Source organism: Terrapene carolina, unplaced genomic scaffold, assembly GCF_002925995.2.
Source record: "Terrapene carolina triunguis isolate 2854851 unplaced genomic scaffold, T_m_triunguis-2.0 Scaffold247, whole genome shotgun sequence".
In the NCBI taxonomy this organism is placed as follows: domain Eukaryota; kingdom Metazoa; phylum Chordata; order Testudines; family Emydidae; genus Terrapene; species Terrapene triunguis.
In genome coordinates this window covers 12,910,854-12,931,829 of record NW_020664598.1, presented here as the reverse complement: position 1 = coordinate 12,931,829, position 20,976 = coordinate 12,910,854, and the positions used below count along the sequence as shown (strand labels likewise).

Genomic DNA, 20,976 nt, shown 5'->3' with positions numbered 1-20,976 from the left:
TATTTAACAGTCTTTATGAAAAGCCTTGTCTGATCAAGCACAAAGGAGAGATTCTGCCACCTGTTATTCAAAAGCAGAGAAGAAAATGTGAACCTTAAGATACCAAAGGCAGTTTACCAAATCTACCACACCTACTTCTAGGACTCCTGTGCATTATGACCAGGTCTGTATTTTATTGTAATAAAGTGGGAATTCTAGCTTGTAATTCACCAGTGACAGCATAACTAAAGAGGCATTTGAGTAGAGTACAGAGGGACACAGCCAAGGTTTTTTAGGGCTATGCTTTGAGTATCCCTCAGGCAATCTCCTCAGAAAGGGTTAAACTGGTATTGTCTCACCTCCCCCAACCACTAGTTTGATATTATGGAGTTAAAGGAACAGTTTCCTGGAGCCTTCCAATAAACTGAGTAGGAGACCTATGCAAGCAGAAGCTTTTGTCAGGAATGGTAGAAATGTGTCCACTTTGTTAACACAACTGCCCATTTTAGCAGCTCTCCCCTCGAATTTCTCATTAGAAATCTCCCAAAGCAGTGAAGAAATTCTGGGTTTGCAGAGAATACTTTTGAAAGGTCGTGACAGGAAAAACACACCCCCTTGCTGAAGATAAGCTTCACAATACAAAAGTTTGATTGAAACCAGTATTGGGGCCAGCTTTTGGTGGCCAATGTCTTACTGAAAAATGCAACCCAATAGCAGTACTAAGGGCATCCCCATCCTGTTTCATTACTGAAAATCAATTACTGGTACTTAGTGAGCCATTCTACCTGTCTAAGCAGTTGTACAGAAGCCTGAAAGCTATCTTTGAATTCTAAGACTAAACTATGGTGTCATTTCCACAACCTGAACAGCAACTGTTTTAGATAGGCTTTTGACTAAAAATCATCCCTTCAGTTTAAGCAAGGGATTAGTAAGAAATAATAGGGAGTCTTTCATCTCTCATTTGAATTCTGGCCATTACTATTGGCTTGGAAGGGGCTTCACTAGAGAGTCTAGATCACAACAGCAACTACCAAAATGTGGCCCTGGTACCAGTCAGTGTCAGCAGAAAGACCAAAGAAGAAGACTGAAGGCAGTTCTCACCCATTGAAGTTGGGAAAAAGTCCTGGGGGTACCCCTAGGCCCACTGGCATACCAGTCAGATTGTTCTGGCTGCTATGCAAGCAATAGGGATGGAAGCTAAGTTGTCTGGCAAAGGGAGGAAGATAGATGTGGCAGCATTGTCTACTTGATCACAATACCAGTAGTAAGTTATGGCGTGGTAACTGCAACAGATCTGCCATCAGCATCTCCCTGAATGGAGATCTGAACACTGGAGTAATGCAAGCCAAACAGCCATGAACAAAAAAGTTTAAGTACACGTGTCACACATTGTAAAGCTATTTATGAAGACCAAAGAATTTGACCTACAGCAGGTTGTGTATCCTGACCTAAAGGAAACATTCAGCACAAAACCTGGTTACAGTCAGCCTCTGGCACAGCCAGAAGATTCTATTCAGAGAGTTTATCCAAAGGCAGTTGCTTCCATTTAGGAGTAAGTCTTCACAGTTCTTTTCAGGCTAGCAGCGCCTAGTCTTCTCCTCTCAGCTCAAAGTCTTTGCTTAAGTACCAACAGCTGCCATGTTCAAGGCAATCCAGCACTTTTGACCATTGCAACATCTATCTCCTGGAGAGAGTTACAGGTCAAAACAGCAAGGCAGTGATACATTAGAATGATGGTTTGAGGCCAAACAGGAAACGTATGAAATCATCAGCCACACCTTCACAGCTCTTATGATTGAGACATCTCATCAGCAAGAGCACTGGGACTTCTCTACACTTGGACTAACAATCACCGGCCTGGAGTCCAGATAGATGCTGTTTGGAGGATGCCCTCCATGAAGCTGCAAGGTGTTGCGGGCTATCAGCTCCTTTGCCATCAATGTAAACACCTCATCTACATTCTGGGCCTCTTTGGCTGAAGTCTCCAACACAGCCAATAGCCCATGCTTCTCTGCCAGTGTACAGGCATCTTCAAAAAGGACTTGGCGGTTCTCCGCTACATCTGATTTGTTCCCTTTAAATAAAAAAAGGCTTCCATTAATGGTCTGCATTCTAATGTATGAATGCAAACAATGCAATTGGTTAGTTTCCCCAATTTTTTTTATTATTTATTTTTAAAGGGATTTTGTGCCAAGGAATAAAATTATGCCAAACAAGATTTCTAGGGAGCAGAACACTAAAACCAAGAAAGTTTCATGCATGGAAACTACAGCAACTTTTTGGGGCCTGTGGTGAAAGGTTACCAAATTCATGCTGCAAATTGTTAATACATTTTCTTGCTCCTAGACTTGCTGTAGGGAAATGGTGCAGGAGCACTGACTTGGAAAGAATTAGATTCACCTACCACTTTGTAACTTCTTAGAGGTTTTGCTGAGTTAGAGAATTCAGTTCAATACAGGTGTTATTTATAATGTGGCTATTTTTTCTTTCTAGGTAGGTTAGCTGTTAAAGGGATCACACACAAAATGCCAAGAGGACCTTGTGCACAATATAGCTCCTTATAAAACATGTCTCCATATGTTCCAAATATCTGTTAATTTTCTCACCAGTATCAAATATCCATTCAGAAAACCATTAATGGAAGCCATATATATTCTGGTACTACCAAATTAATTTGGCCTATATCTTTAGGTGGATGCTGAGATCCCAACACCAATACTCGGATATTGCTGGACTAATTCAGGTCTCCTAGGGGAAAATAGAAACATTTATAGCCTCAGCCTATGGTAAGGGAATACCTTCCCAGCTTTGGATATTAAGATCCAGTATTACAATTAAGGAGTTTTGGGGTAAAGTCAGAAGGTACACGAACCTATCACTGTTGGCCAGCTTTATATAGGCTACAATTTAAATATAAATAAGCAGCAACTTTGCATATGCAAATAGAACTGTTATACAGTCAATCAGTATAAATCAAAATCTAGTACAAAACCAGAAGGCACCTCTAGCTAATAATAGTGTCATTAAACATCAATTTCACTGTACACACACAAACCAATGAAAAATATTTCCATTGATAATAGAAATCAAAGTAGGAAAAACACTGCTTGAGAAATTAGAGTTTGATTTAAGGCTATTTAATTTATTTTTATATATAATGTGTGTTTTAATGGTTATAAAGTTGCATATCCATCTTATAAAAGATATTTTCTTCCCCTGCCTGAACTTCCATATTCTCCTGGCATGTACGATATTCTACTAGTGATAACTTTCAAATTGCTCAAGGATGTTGAAACTTGTCTTTTCAAGAAATTCAAAATGTATACTGTCAGGAGTCAATCTTTTTGTAGAGGGGCTTTATAAAAAAACCTACACCCCAGCTTGATAGTGTATTTGTTTATTTTCTTACATGTCTCCTCTCTGTCCCCCTCCCCACCCATTTCAAATGTTAAAGGGTAGGAATCAAATTATTTTGCATTAGAAATTTACACCAGAATGAATTAATATATAACTGAATAGATGGGAAAGATTCAGTACACAGTTTGAGTAGCAAGTAAAAGCTAAGCAGTACCAACCTTTCAAATACAGTCAATGTTTTATTCTGAGTCACTAAATCTATATTGGACATTTTCTAAAGAGTTTAGGGCTTTCTTCATTTGTTTGTTGGGCATAATAGATTGTGTTTCCATTTCAGGAAAGAAATAAACAGACTAAGGGCTATAGAGTTCAAGTGATGCCTATTCCCTTGTTCACACTAAGATCTACAACTCCATGCAAGTCAGAACTTGTTTTTCATGTCACGTCTTCAGAAGAGTACTAGGAAGGACTTACCTAATTCTTCATATATAGGAGTATAGTATTTTAAAGTGTGTGTGTTAGCACGGGCTCAGATCCCACAGCTACCAGGCTTGGGGGTCCAGCTATGGGGCCAAGTCAGATTGTTGTTCTGCAGCTTGTATAAATATGCTGCTCTCAGCACAGTGCTGATAACAGAACAGGCAAAAGCGGCAGGCTCTCTCACTTTGCCAGCTCAACCCTCTTTTCTGTGGCTAAGAGCAGCAATAACTTCAACTTCTGATTGCAGGAGGGAGGGAAGGGAGGAATAACCCTGCTTCCCATCAACCACTCTCCTTGTCTGTGAGGAAAGAAACGGGGAGACACAGGCAGCAGCCTTCCTGCTCTGGAAGAGGGTCCCCATTGCCAACCTGTTTCCACTTAGGATCAGCCCCCCTGGGCAGTAGAAGCAAGTGCACGTCAGTAGAACGGACACAAGAAGGCAAACATATGGAATATCAAAGAGAGGTTTGAGATGGGTGCATTTTTGCCCATTGACAACTTGTTATGCTCGTGCGTATTGGAACCATTGGGCCAAATTCATCATTTCTGAAAGTGGGCCCATATCCGGTGACCTCAAGAGAGTTGCAGTAAGCTTTTTCCATTATAATGGGGCAAAAACAAGGAATAGGATATGAATACTTGATATTGCTTGGTTCTGCTGTATAGACAGGAATGGGACATTTTCTTTCAAAAAATATAGCTCAAGTTACTACGCTCATTCTGTTCTCTGTATTTTGAAAAATTCATGTAACTAGAGCCTGAGATGAAGTGTGGGGAAGGGAGGGAGGTTAAGGCTATGCATCAAAAATAAACTAAAATAGAAAAAAAGTTTGACTTACCAATTAACATCAGGACTAAGTTAGCAGCTCCATATTTTTCAATTTCATTAATCCAATGAGGAATAGATTCAAATGTGGACCTCCTGGTAAGGTCATAGGCAAGGATGGCACCATGGGCACTGCGATAGTAACTCTGAGTTATCGTCCGGAAGCGCTCCTGGCCCGCTGTGTCCCACACCTGGATCTGCAGGAGGAGAAAAAAAGAGAAGTAATGCCAGTGAAGTCTAGTGAATGCCACTTCAGAGTTTGCACTGGAATTTAAGGTGCCACCAGACTCGTTGTTTTTGTGGATACAGACTAACACGGCTACCCTCTGATACTTGACACTGGAATTTATGATATTCAATACTACTAGGCCTTATCTACACTCAGGGCAGGTCTACACTACCCGCCTGAATCGGCGGGTAGAAATCGACCTCTCGGGGATCGATTTATCGCGTCCCGTCAGGACGCGACAATCGATCCCCGAATCGACGCTCTTACTCCACCAGCAAAGGTGAGAGTAAGAGCCGTCGACGGGAAGCCGCGGAGGTCGATTTTGCCGCCGTCCTCACAGCGGGGTAAGTCGGCTGCGATACGTCGAATTCAGCTACGCTATTCGCGTAGCTGAATTTGCGTATCTTAAATTGACCCCCCCCCGTAGTGAAGACGTAGCCTCAGGGTATGGCTACCCTAGATATCTTATAGCAGCGCAGCTCCACCGATGCAGCTACGCCGCTGTAAGCTCTGTAGTGCAGATGCTCTAGGCCGATGGGAGAGCTCTCTCCCGTCGACTTAATTAATCCACCCCCAATGAATAGCAGCAGTTATGTCGGTGGGAGAAGCTCTCCTGCCAACATAGTGCTGCGCACACCGGCGCTTAGGTCAGTGTAACTTGGGTCACTCAGGGCGCTGACTTATTTACACCCTGAGAGACATAAGTTTTGCTGATATATGTGGGAGTGTAGACATAGCCTAAGGCTACAACCACTTTAGTGAATCTACTGCCAAGATGGTTTGGTTTTGCCTGTGTAGATGTGACCAACTATGTGATAACCATGCTGCACCTTGGTTATAACACAATTCAGGCTGGTCTATGCAGACAGAACCAAACCATGCTATAATGTGGCTTGGACATTATTCTGGAGGAATTATTTTCCCTAACTGGTTTGTAACTGTATTATGGAAGGGCGAACATGTTGTGTCCTTAGGAGTGGGAGGGAAGAAAAGAGACAGTATCTTGTGCAACTAAGGTATGGAAAAGGATGAAATCTATCAGTCTATTCTATAGCCAAATACTCGGGGCTGAGCTGGGAGGAAGCTCAAAATAAGCGCTAGCTAAGTTTTTCTATTGTGCCAATCACCACAGTATCCCAGTTCTTCAGCTTTCCTCAGAGTTGAGTGCGCTGCCATTCAAGGAATTGCAGATCTTGGGGACAGCAAAGACCCAAGTTCATGTCTCCCAACTTGATCACTGGATTCAGCTTCTAGAGTGCTATCCTCTTCACCACAGAGGTTAGGGGGAGAGGCCCACACCCAAACCAGCCTTCAAATAGCTCATCTATTTCCATCAGGGGTTAATCCTCAAGATTATAATTTTTTTTAAATGTACATACAAGTCAAAATACATGCACAAATAATGCAGACAGACAGCACTCAGGTTTTACCCTGCTGTTCCTTTGGAGCACACTACAATACTATATTTACATCTATGGGGGCAAGTTCTTCCCTGGTCTTCAGCAGAATTACTAGGGATGAGTCCAGCTCATTTTACGAGGCACACAAGGCATAATGAGCAATTTGGAGGCCAAGGGGAAATCTGGGCAGAGATGGGAACAAAACCCACGTGTAGCCTGTGCTTGAACTAGGAGACAGAGTTTCCCCCATCTCTGGGGGTTGACAGGAACAGGGATGGCTCACCCCTCCTGCAAGTTAGCACTCACTTGCTGTGACCTGGCTCAGAGGGCATAAGCAGTATTCGAGCTGTAGCCCTCCAGAGGGGGTATCTTCTCATCACAAGAGGAGCCCACCCGTGGGTTCAAGAGGCAGCGTGCACTCAGCTTTGCCCAGGGCTGGAACAACAGGCAGGGCTTGTTGCAGGTAAGTTTCGGGCAGGTGCGCGGGGAACCCTTGCAGCACAGCGCAGCTCGACCGCCGGCTGCAACATCGCTCAGTTTCCTAGTCATTGCAACCTATTTCTTCCTCCTCATCCTCGGGTGCAGGCAGCTAGTTTGTCCCGCGCAGGGCACATGAGCAGAGGGAGGACTCGTCTCCTCCCTGCCCCCCTCCCCCCAGTGCTGATCAGGATGTTTAGTCCTAACTGTTACTGTCCCCTGCTCTGGGTCACCACCGAGCCTGCGACAGCCACTAACCTTCACCTTCTTGCCATCGATCTCCAGCGAGCGCACGGTGAAGTCCACCCCGATGGTGTTCTGCTGCTTCTCGTGGTACTGCCCCGACTTGAAGCGGTGCACCACGCAGGTCTTCCCCACGTTGGAGTCTCCGATCAGGATGATCTTGAACAAGTAGTCGAAGGCTTCCTCCGACCCGGAGCTGGAGAAGGGCATCATCCTCCTCCCCCCCTTAGCTCAGCCTCTCCCCCCTGGGTGAGAGAACAGAGACGGCATTCAAAGCCCCGGAGCATGGCCACCCGTGTTGCACGTGGGGCGAGAATTGCTGCGTGCGGCCTCCCACACAGGTCATATAAGCCGCAGAGCGCTTGGGCAGCGGGCAGATGCAGAGCCGCTGGCACCTGAGGGCCACTCCTCTCCCCCTGAGCAAGGAGCCGCCTTGCGGATGAGCAGCCTTTCCCTCTCCCTCTGCTCCCCGCCAAAGGCTTCTGCCTCCTCTTTCGGGAGTCACTTTGGGGGAGAGTTTAATTAGAGCTGCGTGCCCTTGTAGACAAGCGAAAAAACACTCGCCTGGCCTCCCCTCCCGCTGTATTGCAAAGTGGCTTAAACACAAAGAAAGAAAGAAAAAGAAACCAACCCCACACTCTTTCCGGAAGGCGCAGCTTCACCTCCAAATCAGAGTGTGCTGAAGCCACGTGTCTTCCCTGTACCCTTTCCCCCATTGAATTGAGTCCATCTTAGCTTGTTTTCTTTCACAACTTCTACACGGCGTTAGCGCCGGCCGGCCGCTCTGCCTTCTCCAAGGGGACCAAGCGCGGCTGAGAGTTACCGAGGCATTGAGCCTCACGCAGCCACAAGCGCCCAAGCCAAATGGGCCGTGCCGCGCCTCCCTTCCCCCGCCTAGGTTTACTCACCTGTTATTCACCCCTTTCTCGTACCTGTGTGAACAGGTATCGCTAGCTCTCTTTGTACCCTCGCCCGCCCCTTCTGGCCTTTTTCTCACTGGCTGCTGGGAAACGTAGTTCGGAGACAGGGAGAGCCACTTAATGCCGCGTCTCTAGCCACCCCCTAACGCTCCCTTAGAAACGTGCTAAGTGCCCCAGAGCAGTGGTAGCTAGCAACCCAGTGTGGAAGCAGGACCCCTGCCCAGTCTCCCCCTCCCCCGGAATATTTCTTTGCGGACTACGGGAAGAATAATTGGAAATGAGCTCAGTAAATGCTCATAAAACAGCCCCTATTTGCTTCCATTGGAGATCTCTTATCTCCCTCCAGAATGCATCAGAGTCTTCTTAAATAGCCAGGGTGTCTCCGCGTGGCACGTGGGAGGGGTCAATGAAATCATTAGCTCAGAGGGTCGCTGGGGTGGTGTGTTTATTACAAGAGGGGCCACGGTAAAAGAGGAAAACTCCGGGTCGCACGTAGACCCGGCGGGAAGTGCTGAGCAGCAGAAGGGCGCCGGGGGTTGATGGTGCAGAATGGGAACCCGGGCTTCCCCTGTGCCTGGGAACGGGCTTGCTGGGGCTGCCAGGGGCGCACGTTGTTACTTGACTAGCTGTTTCTGCGGTGCCTGGCCCTGAAGTTGTCTCTCACATGACGTCATTATCTGGCTTGGGGCTTCCCCCCTCCCCCCACAGCTGCCAGCTGGGACGCAAATGTGCGCAGACCTGCCGCGGCAATAGTTATTGCGTCACATTAACTGGGTATCCCTTGAACGTGTCCCCGGAAGTTTGTCCAGCTAGCAGCCCTCCCAGTCTACAGTGGTCCTGGGGTTTTATCGTCTCTCCCTTACCCTGTGTAAGCCCTTTGGGGGGACCCCCAAAACCTGCCCCCGCTTCCTAAAAAGCTCCGCAGGGGTCCGGTGTTAGGAGAAGGACTAAAAATAACAGTCCCATGGGTGACAGGTTTCAGAGTGGCAGCCGTGTTAGTCTGTATCAGCAAAAAGAACAAGGAGTCCTTGTGGCACCTTAGAGACTAACAAATTTATTTGAGCATAAGTTTTCGTGGGCTAAAACCCACTTCATCGGATGCATGCAGTGGAAAATACAGTAGGAAGATACACAGAGGACATGAAAGAATGGGTGTTGCCATACCAATTATAAGGAGAGTGCTCCGTTAAGGTGAGCTATTATCAGCAGGAGGAAAAAACCCTTTTGTAGTGATAATCAGGATGGCATATTTCCAACAGTTGACAAGAAGGTGTAAGTAACAGTAGGGGGAATATTAACATGGGGAAATAGTTTTACTTTGTGTAATGACCCATCCACTCCCAGTCTTTATTCAAGCCTAATTTAATGATGTCCAGTTTGCAAATTAATTCCAATTCAGCCGTTTCTCGTTGGAGTCTGGTTTTGAAGTTTTTTAGTTGGAGTATTGCGACTTTGAGATCTGTAATCGAGTGACATGGGAGCTTCAAGTGTTCTCCGGCTGGTTTTTGAATGTTATAATTCTTGACGTCTGACGGGTGTGCACGGTGCGGGACGTGGGAGTGGCACTGGGAAGAGGATGCAGCAGCCGCCACAGCTCGCAGGCAGCGCGGCAACTCGCTAGCGTGACCGCTACGCTATTGCCCGAGTGCGGGGGGAACTCAGCCGGTGGGAGAGCGATTGAGCTGGACAAGGACTACAACTCCCAGCATGCACTAGCGAGGCGCGGGCGGCCTCCCCCCTCGGAAGAGGCGGGATCACGTGACTTCCTGTAGCTGGCCTGGAGATGCTGGCAGGTGAGCTGCGTTGACGTGGAAGGAGTCGGTGGGAAGCTTCTCAGCGCCTACAAAGGGAGGTGAGCGCCGGGCTTGGCCTTGTGCCGGAGGAGAGGTTCGCCCCTCCCCCGTTTCACTGCACTCAGGGAGTGGGTGGGGGGCGATCTGCCTGCAGCTGCCGTGTGGCCCCTCCGCTTCCACCCGGGGCTGAGCCTCACTCGCTCTAATAATGGACTTCTTTGCCCAGGGTGGGGGTATTGCCAGCTTTTCTCCCAGGTGCCATCTGGGAGCTACTAGCTCTTCTGCTACCCCGGAGCCGTGGTCTCCTTTGTCTAAAGATCCTTGCTGTTTTTGTTAATATCAGTTGGGCTCCCCCCTTGTTTCCTCGTGTGGGGTTTAGGGTCTGTATGGATCAGGAGTTGTCACTGTTTTCAGGCCTGGAAGAGTGGGTTTGGGGTCCTTGATTGGAAACAAAACTTGCTTGTATTCAGTAGTGTTTTCCATCTGAGAATTTCGAAATGGTCTGCGAACTGTAATGCTTCACGAGTTCTCTCTGAGGTGGTTTTTTTTTTTTTTTTGGGCAATATTCCTGCTCCTAATGCACACGTTCAGAACCTTTGTGTGCAGAAATGCAGGCCCTCCGCTGCAGGTCTGAAACCAGAGGCAATTCAGTATCCTTTGGAATTTAGGCTAATGACCTCAGTGTTCTGCAGCAGACTGCTTTAACAGGAATAGTGCCACTGCTAGATGTTTATAGCTTATTGAAAAAGTTAATGAAATGGCAAGTAATGATGCTATGCAAATACTGGTAATCAAACTCAACAATCACTTTTTACTAATAATTCCTTAGCATTGGCTCTTTCAATGAAGACTTTTCCCCCCCAGTAAACTCAGTTGTTAAAATAGTCAAGACCAGTGAACACAGTCAAAAGAAAGTGTTCAAAATTTTGAGTGAATTCACTGACTCTGTAGCATTTATTCTTCTCTACTTAAGAGTCACTGTTGATATGTGAAGAAATCTCTCCCTTTTGCAATAACAGTTAAAGCAACTAGAAAATTTGGATGTGTTAAAAATTGAAAATAGTCTGGCTTTAGAGCTGACCTGCAAATGGCTTTAGAGAGATCTGCTCTTGTACCCTTTTTTTGTTCTTTATAATGTGGAGAGAGACAGTCTGAAAAGAGGTTGTTGTTGTTTTTTTAAAGCTTTTCTTCTAGTTTTTCACCTTAGAAATATCGAGAATATTAATTTGGGTCTTCCCTAGCTGCTTTGGAGGATCACTGGCTGGTATGAGGAATGTTTGTGAGCTCTTAATACCTTAATTGAAGTGGGGGAGGAGGGTGTTGAGTCTTTAACAAAGGCTTATTCAGAATGTTAATTGGTTGAAGTTAAATAGGTATAAACAAACGGACAAGACAGTTTTAAACAGTCTTAACTAAGACCTTCCCCTCTTAAAGGCTTAACTTTCACTTATTGGGTTCCTGTCACTTCATTTGTTCTCTTGTCGTCACAGTATCTTCTAGCCTAGACAGGGCATTAATTCCTAATGTGTAAAAGTCAGGGGGGAAATTGGTTTAAAAAAAAAAATTAAAAAAAAAAAATCTCAGGCTTCTTTTATAAAGCATAAAGTATGTTTCCCTTGCCATATCCCTGCAGGTCATCTTCAGGAAATGTAGCTGGGATTGAAAAGCTTCAGAGAAGGGCACCTTAGATACAATAAAGATATGTGCTCTATAAATACTGTAGAGGCCATAGGGTCAAAACTGTGGCTAGATATTGAGAAGGGTGGGGCAACTCTCACAAGTAAGATTTGCATTGGTGTATGCTAAAGCAGTGTCGAGTAACGCTCATGTTTCAGACTGTAAGCCGGAGTAGTCAATAGATGGACTTAGGGCCAAATCTGGACCGCCAGATGCTTTTGAATGGACCCTGAAATCTTTTTATTTACTTGTTATGTTGTTTTTTATTTTCTCTGAAGTCTCGATCTTGATTATACATTGACCAAGAAATTTGGACCTTGACAAAAAAATAGACTATCCCTGTAAGCTGATCACATCAGGAAGGATTTTTTTCCCCTCTTGGTACCATTGGCAAACTGCCTTATGGGGTGCTTAGGTTTCCTCTAAAGAACTGGGTATTTTTCATTGCTTGGTGGCTAGGGAGGGGTGGATGGACAAAGATGTCAGGATATCTAATTTGATGCAGCAATCATTTGATTCTGTATAGCAAATCATATGCTCGTATAGTTATGTGTTGAGGGAGGCAGCAGGATCTAGTGGATAGGGTGCTGAACGGGGACTCAGAGCCAAGACTAGAAACCAAGTCTCCAGACACTGACTGACCCCCTGGGAGACCTTGGGCTAGTCGCTTCCTCTGTGCCTCTGTTTCTCCATCTGTAAAATGGGGCTAATGATACTGACTTCCCTTGTAAAGTGCTTTGAGATGTGCTGATAAGTGCTATATAAGAACTAGCAATTATATAATTTATTCCCAGTGTACTGGGAAGCAGGAAACCTATGTTTTTTGCCCATCAGTAAAATGAGGATAATACTGCTTAACTGTCACAGAAATGCTGAGTCTTAAATCATTAATGTTTGAACACTTTTTGAGATCCTTGAGGGAAGGGACTGTAACAGTGTAAATGCTGTTATAACTAAGGCTGGCCAGAAAATAAGACTTGTTTCATGAAACACTTCAAGGTTTCAATATTTGTCTTTGTTCCAGTATGGAATGAAAACCTATTGAATGATTTTGTGAAAAAATGAGAGACCAAGACTCGCCCAATAATTTGAACCAGAGTCTCACCTCCTAGGTGAGTGCTCTCACTGTCAGGCTAATGGCTATTCTGAGGCACGTGTACACTCTGTATCCTTCCATCTCCCCAACCAGCCCTAGTTATAACCTGCAGCTAGATTTGCAGTCAAAAGATGGTTGTCCCTGTATATTTCTCTTCTTCCACTATTCCCAGGGTAGGTGCTTTGCCTATTTAAAGAAACGAACCAACCCTGGAACACTTTGCCACTTAACAGTCATCAGCAGTTAGTGGCTATAGCATATTTAGTGTCAGGCATGTCTGCCTTAGGAGACCTTAGAAGTAAGACTTTCACTGTGGAGGTTCGTATAATGGAATCTTTATTAAATTGGAAGGAAGAGGAAAAGAAGAACCTGTGGAGTAACCATGGGATGGGGGTTTCCATAAACATTTTGCTTTTCTGCCCTAGGGCTCAATTGAGAAGCAATGCAGCAGCCAGTAACCCAGAAAAGAGGGAGGGAGAGAACACTCACCACCCAGTCTAAGTGCCCCAAATTGGATTGTGTGGCTGAAAATTTGAGATGCGTCCACTTTATTTTAGTCCTGTCAAACATGCGAAGCATCGCAAAGGCATCTGCACATGTGAAGGAAGACAGAGGAATTCTGTTTCCCCTGTCCTGCTAAGCTCTCTTTGGTGAACTGGCTCACAGCCCAAAGGAGGAATGTTTCCATAACTGGAATTCAGAATGTCTGCTGGATTTCAGGGCTGTTTTGCAACAGTGCTCCCACTGAATGGTTTTCTAATTTGATTTGGCTAGCCAGTGTTGACAGGGCTAAATCACAAGTCTCCCCACCCATGCAGTGTTTTAAATGTTTGTATAGCACAGTGTACTGACACTTTTTTTTACTTGCATAAAATAAACTGTGGGAGGGAAAGGGAGTGTTAACTAGCTGGAAATTGGCTGGTAATACCAGTAGCTAGTGATAATATTCCCAGAGCCAACTGTATAGCAGGATTGAGGATATGCTCTCTAGGGAACAGTTCAGCCCTGGTGGGGCGGAGGGGATGTATTAGAGTAGTAGTCGCCGACTGGTCAATCCCGGAGACTCTCCCAGTTGATCGTAATCTCCGGCCGCTAAAAGTAAAAGCCCTGCTGCGCTGCCACTAAGGCAGGCTCCCTGTCTACCCTGGCCCCACGCCTCTCCTGGAAGCGGCCAGCAGGCCCCCGCGGCCCAGGGGGTAGGGGCAGGGATCTCTGTGTGCTGCTTCTGCCTGCAAGCACCACCCCCGCAGCTCCCATTGGGCGAGAATGGGGAACTGCAGCTAATGGGAGCTGTTGGGGCGGGGCCTGCAGAGGGGCAGCGCGCAGAGCCACATGCTTCTCCCCCACGGGCTGCAGGGGTGCGTTGGCCCCTTCCAGGAGTGGCATGGGGCAGGCAGGGAGCCTGCCTTCGGCCCACTGTGCCACCGGGAGCTGACTGAGGTATATGCTGCCTGGTGGGAGCCCGCACCCCAGCCCTGGGCCCCCTCCAAGACCCAGCCCCCCATACCTCCTCCTGCAACCTGTACCCCCTCCTGCACTCCAATACTCTGCCCCAGCCTGGAGCCCCCTCCTGCACCCAAACTCCCTCCCAGAGCTTGTACCCTCACCCCCTCCTGCACCCCCAACCCTCTGCCCCAGGCTCAGCCTGGAGCCCCCTCCCATACTCGAAACCCCTCGACCTCAGCCCAGAGCCTGCTCCCGAACCCCAACCCCAGCCTGGTGAAAGTGAGTGAGGGTCAGGGAGAGCAAGTGATGGAGGGAGGGAGGATGGAGTGAGCAGGGCGGGGCTTTGGGGAAGGGGTGGGGTAGATCCTGGGTTGCACTTAAATTCAAAAAGTGAACTTGTGCATAAAAAGGTTGGAGACCACTGTGTTAGAGCTAGTAGATGTTAATTAACAATAACTTCATGGCTGACTTGGCAGCTGGGAGTAAAGGGGGTCTTACACTAGGGAGTCTGTCTCACCCTTCATAGCGTCTATAGACCAAGCACCAGGGGCTCCTTGCATTCTTCCATTCCCAACCACCAGCTCCATGTGCCCCACCTTCCCATCCCCTCTATTTCATGTGCCCCTCGCAACTTCCTCACTGGCAGCAGCTTTGTGTGCGCACCCCTTCCCTCCCTGTGCTAGGTGCTTTGTGTGACCCCCTTGGCCCATACCAGTTCCCCCATGAAGGAGTTGTATATCCCATTGTTTCCCCCATTGCAGGATTCCCACATGCTCATCTGTCAGAGGGGATGTCTCCTCTGTAGTGCCTCTTGCTGGCCTAGCAAGGCCCTGCAGACATATTTTCCTCAATTTCCTCTACTGGGGTTTTCAGAAATAAACCACTCGCCTCCAGAAGCTTTACACAATATACAATATATCTCTTGGGTTTGGTTTATACAGCTTTCCCCAAAAGCACCCCTTTCGTGTCAGGGGTCTTCCAAGCCTTCCTCCTTGGGACTGGGGTTTTCCATCAGGCAGTGCTCGTCTTTCTTACCTCAGGACAGCTATGACTTTCCAGCGGCTCCTTCAGCTGGTCCTGGTCTCTAAGCAGCCCACCATGGTTCAGCGAGTAGACTGCCTCCTCCTGCTGGTGTCTGAGCTGAGTCAGGATGTATACATACAGCCCTCTTTCCCAGAGCTGGCTCTTGGTTGCTTGGGAGACAGGGGAGCTGTCTTGCCCCCTTAAAGGAATAACAGTACAGATTTTCTCCAAACACAAACTGTTCCCCCAGGACCACTGCCCCCCTCCCCACACCTGCCTTTGTCATTTTCCTAGACCCTTCTGTTCTAAACCTTAAAGGGACACATTACAGGATGGGTGGGATGACCTTTAGGCTCTACTATCCTTAAGGGTTCAGATCCCACATCACACAGGTCCAGGGCAGGGGCTCTGTGTGTGCCCTGCATCCCTTTCTTTTCTCCCATTCCAAGGTCACCTAATCTCTCTCCTTGCCAAGGGTGCTCTGTGCCCCATTCCCCCTCCATTCCCACTTTCTTCCCCATGCCAGGGCCTCTGTGTAGCCCCTATTCTAGAGTCCCCCATTCTTCCCATGGCATGTGTTCTGTGTCCCCCATTCCTCCTCTCTGCATAATAGGGTCCCTTATTCTCCCCCAAGGTAAGGGCTCTATGTGAACCATCTTTTCCCTCCCCCAATTTGCCCTGCCTCCATACCAGGTCCCCCAGTCTCTCCCTTGACAGCTCTGGCTGCCCCATTCACATCTTCACCCCCATAACAGGGGCTGTGTACATGCTCCCCCTCCTTGTTCTTCTCGGTGAGATAAATCAGGGTATCAGCATGCTAAACTCTTTTGGGAAAATGGGGAGGTGTTATGCAAGAAGGCATTGGAGGGTGCCATTAACCAGTTTTTTGATCTAAAGACAATGGCAGAGGTGCTTGAAGCTGTGGCTGTGCTAATCAAATGGCAGGGGCTCCAAGCTTGGCCAGTGACAAGGTTGGAAGAAACCTCTTGAGTCTAGCCCAGTGGTTTTCAAACTTTTTTTTCTGGGAACCCAGTTGAAGAAAACTGTTGATGCCCACGACCCAACGGAGCTGGGGATGAGGGGTTTGGGGTGTCGAGGGGCTCAGGGCTGGGGCAGAGGGTTGGGGTGATGGCTGCACGGTGGGGCTGGGAATGAGGGGTTCAGGGTGTGGGAGGGGGCTCTGGGCTGGTGCAGGGGGTTGGGATACGGGAGGGGGTCAGTGCTGTGGGCTGGAGGTGCAGGCTCTGGGGTGGGGCCAGAGATGAGGGGTTTGGGGTGCAGGAAGCGGTTCCAGGTTTCGGGGGGTTCAGGGCTGCGGCAGGGGATTGGGGCGCGGACTTACCTCTGGCGGTTCCCAGTCAGCAGTGCAGCCGGGGTGCAGAGGCAGGCTTCCTGCCTGTCCTGGCACCACATACCGCGCCGCACCCCGGAAGCGGCCAGCAGCAGGTCCGGCTCCTAGGCAGAGGCATGCAAGTGGCTTTGCGCGACTATCTCCCACAGGCACCGCCACCCCAGTTCCCATTGGCCGGTTCCCAGCCAATGGGAGTGTATAGCCAGTGCTCGGGGCGGGGGCAGCACGCGGAGCCCTGTGGCTCCCCTGCCTAGAGGGCAGCGCAGTGTTGGAAAAGGGGTGCAGCGCAGTGTTGGAAAAGGTAGGCACTAGCCTGCCTTAGCTGGGTAGCACTGCTGATGGGACTTTTAACATCCCGGTCGGCGGTGCTGACTAGAGCAAGGCGACCCAGTACTGGGTCACGACCCACGGTTTGAAAAACATTGGTCTAGTCCATTCCCCTGGTTTTTAGCAAGCACTGCATACTCCTTCCTTGCTGTGGTTTCGCTGATCTAGCTGTAAGTCTCTAAATAAAATGTTACACTCTTTGACTTGACCTTAGTGTCAGAACCCTTTCACTAACAATACCTTAGATTGGTAGAAGGTTGGGCAGGTATGAACATCCATCTACAGATGGGGATGGTGAGGTGCAGAGAAGTTAAGTGGCTTGCTCCATGTCATACATCATGACAGTGGCCAAGATGGGACTAGAAATATAGGGCACAGGACTAGTAGGCAGGAGGCCCATCTACTGGATCTCACCACCCCATAATTTCTAAGCTAAGCTTCCCCTTTTCCAGCTGTTTCCCCCCCTTTTCCAACTGTGTCCACTCTCTTTTGTATATTATCTCTTGTTGACATCTTATTGGCAAAGGAAGAGACATTTAAATTCAAAATCTCACACTTGACTCCAGCAAATGCTGGCAAGAGACAGATATGTGAATGTGAACTGTTGCTTTAAGATCACCGGTGTGTGTCAGCCATATAACAGTAGCAAGTAAGACTCTTATGATCAGTCTGTATGGTGCAAAGAGTGTTCATTCACTGAGCATTTTGCAATCTAAGGTGGACAAATATGAATAGGGGATGGATGACAATTCAGGGAGTGGGGAGAGACCCCCCTGGGGAGTTTGTCCGCTGATGGGCACCCTTTAAGAACTTAGACAGACAGACGACATAGGAAGGGCATGTGAAAGAAGTGGGACTATGAAGGTGCTTGGTGCATGAGAGAGACTGTTCCAGGCATTACTGGTGCCAGGAAAGGAGAAGCTGATGAGATGGGCACAGAGATGTGCAGAACATTGAAGGTGAGGTTAGAGACTTGAACTTCACTGGGAACAAGTGGAATAGCATTGTACCCCTTGCTGTCTTCCAGCTACTTGCTGAACATTGTTTTATAAGTGAGCTTTTCTTCAAAATTTCCCCCCCCTTTTTTCCTTTTAAGTGAGAAGAGAAATGACCTAAACTAACTTCCAGCCTTTGAGGCCAAGGGCCAGAAGGAGGGCGAGGCCAGAAGTATGGCTGTGCCTAGGAATTTGCGAAGGCAGCCTGCAGATGCGTCCCTTGTGTCCCATTGCACTCATCACCACATTGCTGTGTTCCTGCTTACCTTCTTCAGGTAGGTTGGCCGCTCCTGGATCTGCATGACATTCATCCAGTTGAGTTTGGGGGGTGGACGTGTGGAGGGAAAGGAAGGGAGGATAATGAGAAGATCTGACCATTGGTTTTATAAAAGGCCAAGTAGTAATAGTGATGTGTAGAGGGAGGCACAGTGTCAGTACTGTTGTGCGGGGGTTTCCTGTGCATTCAAATAACGAAATGCATATTCCCTGTGTGAATACTGACATAAATCAGTGGTTTTCAGCCTATGGTCCATGGACCCTGGAAGGACTGCAGGCTATGTCTAAGGGATCCACAAAAGGTTGTTGTTACCATAGAGTAGTGGTCTTCAGGGCCAGCTAAGACCCTATTTTTTGGTGGAAGTTGAAGTACCTTAATGTGCAGTTAGATACTCTGGTTGTTAGTGTGGAGAGGAATGCGGCTGTGGTCTGTGGACCCCGGGGGTCTGCAGACTTATGTCTAGGATTTTCAAAGGGGACTGCAGCTCCATTCAATTTATTAGGGTTCCGCAAATGGAAAAAAAGTTGAAAACCACTGACATAAATAGTACTCGTGATGAAGGACTTCATTGACCTGTCCATCTGCCTGCATGCAGAGTTACACTACGGAAGAGTGGAAGCAAGTGGAGCCTTCCAAAACCAGAGGAAAATAAACAATCCCAACAATGAGCACACCGTGCTTCTTTCGCCTCTCTGCATTCTACACACAGTGATTCATGCAGAGTTCTGGAGGAGAGAGGATATCTGATGTGTCTTTAGATGAGAACCTATGGTGGTGATTAGCTGGGCAAGTGTTTTCGTGTGTGTGTGTGTGTTAAGTGTATAACCATTGGTGGACATTTCATCTCCCTCCAAATTGAGATGTCGATCACACTCCTAGGCCTGGCATTCCTCCCCACACTAACAACAATCAGAGTATGTAACTGCAAATTAGGGTGCTTCCACTCTCACCAAAAAATAAAGAATAGGTTCTTGGCTGGGCCCTGAGGCAGACTGTGTATGGAATTTTGGGTCCCTTTCGCTTTCTGCTCCAGTGAAGATCTGTCAAACCTATGTGTGTTCACTCTCTGTCTTGCAGTTACTCCCTGCTCCATGCTTCCAGAAAGACATTCAGCAATGTCAAGGTCAGCATTTCCAGCCAATGGACTCCTTCCGACATCAATACCACAGCCCTGGAGCTCCAGCCATATGAGGTGAGAACAGTCAGGACTATCAACCTAGCTGGCAAGTTTTAATACAGACACACGAATGCTAGTTCGTGAATGGCCCAACTCAGACACTGGTGTGAAAGAGATTATTTTCTGCCAGAGATACCCCTTGCTACTTGAGTACTTGCATAGGTGGGAGTCTCAGGTGACTTAAAACAGTAGATCCCACACTATAGTCTCTGGACCACCAGTGGTCAGCAGAGCCTTTCGTAGTCAGTCACAGAGTGAAACTTTCTGAGAAGCTGGGGAGTCATGGTGTTGGGATGGGAACTGGGTCCACAGAAACATCTGTGTATGGTAATCAGCAGAATGCAAAAGATGGAAAACCCACTGACTGTAGCTTCAGCTGCCTGTGTGTGAAATGAGTAATGGAGGGAGTTGCATCTCAGAAGCAGAGGTGTTAGTAACATCGTGGATATGCTCTAATAAATTTGTTAGTCTCTAAGGTGCCACAAGTACTCCTGTTCTTTTTGCAGATACAGACTAACACGGCTGCTACTCTGAAACCTATTGTGGATATGGTTTTGTCAGTGGTAGTGCTTTTATCTCCTTCTGGAAAGGACGGCTGACGTGGGAGGGAAGAAAACTGCTACAATCCAAGCTCATTATGTGTAGCGGCCAAGATATTCCTAACAGGGTGCCTAAAACTAGGCTGATATGTCCACATTTAAACACTTGAGTAAGTGACTGGATTTTCAGAAACGCAGAACTATCAGCAGCTCCCACTGCCTTTAAAATCCCAGTTCCTTTGTCGTGAATGAGAGTGTTGCCTTGTGATCAGTAGGACCAGGATTTGGCCTTATGGAAGTCGATGTATTGTACTTGCTTACATACAGTTGTACTGGATTTCCACGAGGGGTAAATGAGCACAGAACATGGCCTATTACCTTCTACAAGGCCTACCTGAGTGTGAGGAGGTAGCCCTGAGCCAGCTAAATATTTACTATGATAGGTGTGGGGTTTTTAGAGCAGCTGGCTGGCTAGGCCAGCAGAGAGAGGAATTTCGACTCTCTTCTTCCTCAGACTGCACATTTCCTAGGCTCCTATTTTTAGAATCACACATTGGAAAAAAATACTTGTTCTCCCTTCCTTACTAACAAGTAATTCCCATTAAAGTGCAACACAAGTGGGATAGATCTACTTGTATTGGGAATGCAAGAACTGCCCTATTGGATTGGACCCGTGGTCCATCTGGTCCAATATCCTGTCTCCAACAATGGCCAGCACCAGATACTTTAGAGGAAGGTGCAAGAAGCCTTGTATATAACCTGCACATAAGGAAAACTTCTTCCTAGCCCCATGAGTTAGAGTTTGGATATTACCCTTCCAAACCTCTTGGGTGGTGTTGTTTCTTTAAATCCTTGCTACCGTAACTCTGAATGTTCTTGTTATCCATAGGAATGTCTGTTCCTTTGTCGAATTCTTGGCTAAAGGATAAATCATAAAAATCATAGAAATATAGGACTGGAAGGGACCTCAATAGGTATCTAGTCCAGTCCGCTGCACTGAGGCTGGACTAAGTATTATCTAGACCTGTGGTTTTCAACCTTATTTCATTTGCGGACCCCTAAAAAATTTCAAATGGAGGTGCAGCCCCTTTGGAAAGCTTAGACATAATCTGCAGACCCTCGGGGCTCTGCGGACCACAGGTTGAAAACCACTGATCTAGACCATCCCTGACAGATGATTGTCTAACCTGTACTTAAAAACCTCCAATGATGGAGATTCCACAACCTCTCTAGGTACTTTGTTCCAGTGGTTAACTACCCTGACAAGAAGTTTTTCCCAATGTCTAACCTAAATCTGCCTTGCTGCAATTTAATTTCATTACTACTTGTCCTGTCCTCAGAAATTAAGGAAAACAATGTATCAC

The 20,976-nt window shown here is 47.2% G+C and overlaps 2 protein-coding genes across 2 annotated transcripts in view; one reads left to right on the top strand and one right to left on the bottom strand.

Moving 5' to 3' along the window:
* Window positions 1–1,473: 1,473 nt before the first annotated feature.
* RAB19 (RAB19, member RAS oncogene family) lies at window positions 1,474–7,204 on the bottom strand. Its single transcript, XM_024200796.2, has 3 exons — window positions 7,007–7,204; window positions 4,656–4,839; window positions 1,474–2,053 (listed from the first exon to the last, which is right to left on the bottom strand). The coding sequence occupies exons 1-3, from the start codon at window positions 7,202–7,204 to the stop codon at window positions 1,788–1,790; spliced, it is 648 nt and encodes a 215-aa protein (XP_024056564.2). The 3' UTR covers window positions 1,474–1,787.
* Window positions 7,205–9,683: 2,479 nt separating this feature from the next.
* SLC37A3 (solute carrier family 37 member 3) overlaps window positions 9,684–20,976 on the top strand; it is a 43,435-nt gene continuing 32,142 nt past the window's right edge. Inside the window, exons 1-3 of the mRNA XM_024200795.3 lie at window positions 9,684–9,763; window positions 17,721–17,894; window positions 18,974–19,088. Coding sequence (XP_024056563.1) covers window positions 17,794–17,894; window positions 18,974–19,088 — 216 coding nt within the window. The 5' untranslated portion in view covers window positions 9,684–9,763; window positions 17,721–17,793. The remainder of the gene's footprint in view (window positions 9,764–17,720; window positions 17,895–18,973; window positions 19,089–20,976) is intronic.

What these genes read in the sequence shown, in the direction of transcription:
- RAB19 (XM_024200796.2), bottom strand. Translation starts at nt 7,204, where the DNA reads ATGATGCCCTTCTCCAGCTCCGGGTCGGAGGAAGCCTTCGACTACTTG. An exon ending in TCGATGGCAAGAAGGTGAAG is followed by an intron (nt 4,840 to 7,006) that starts GTTAGTGGCTGT and finishes CTCCTCCTGCAG; the next exon opens with ATCCAGGTGTGGGACACAGC. An exon ending in CTTAGTCCTGATGTTAATTG is followed by an intron (nt 2,054 to 4,655) that starts GTAAGTCAAACT and finishes TTTTATTTAAAG; the next exon opens with GGAACAAATCAGATGTAGCG.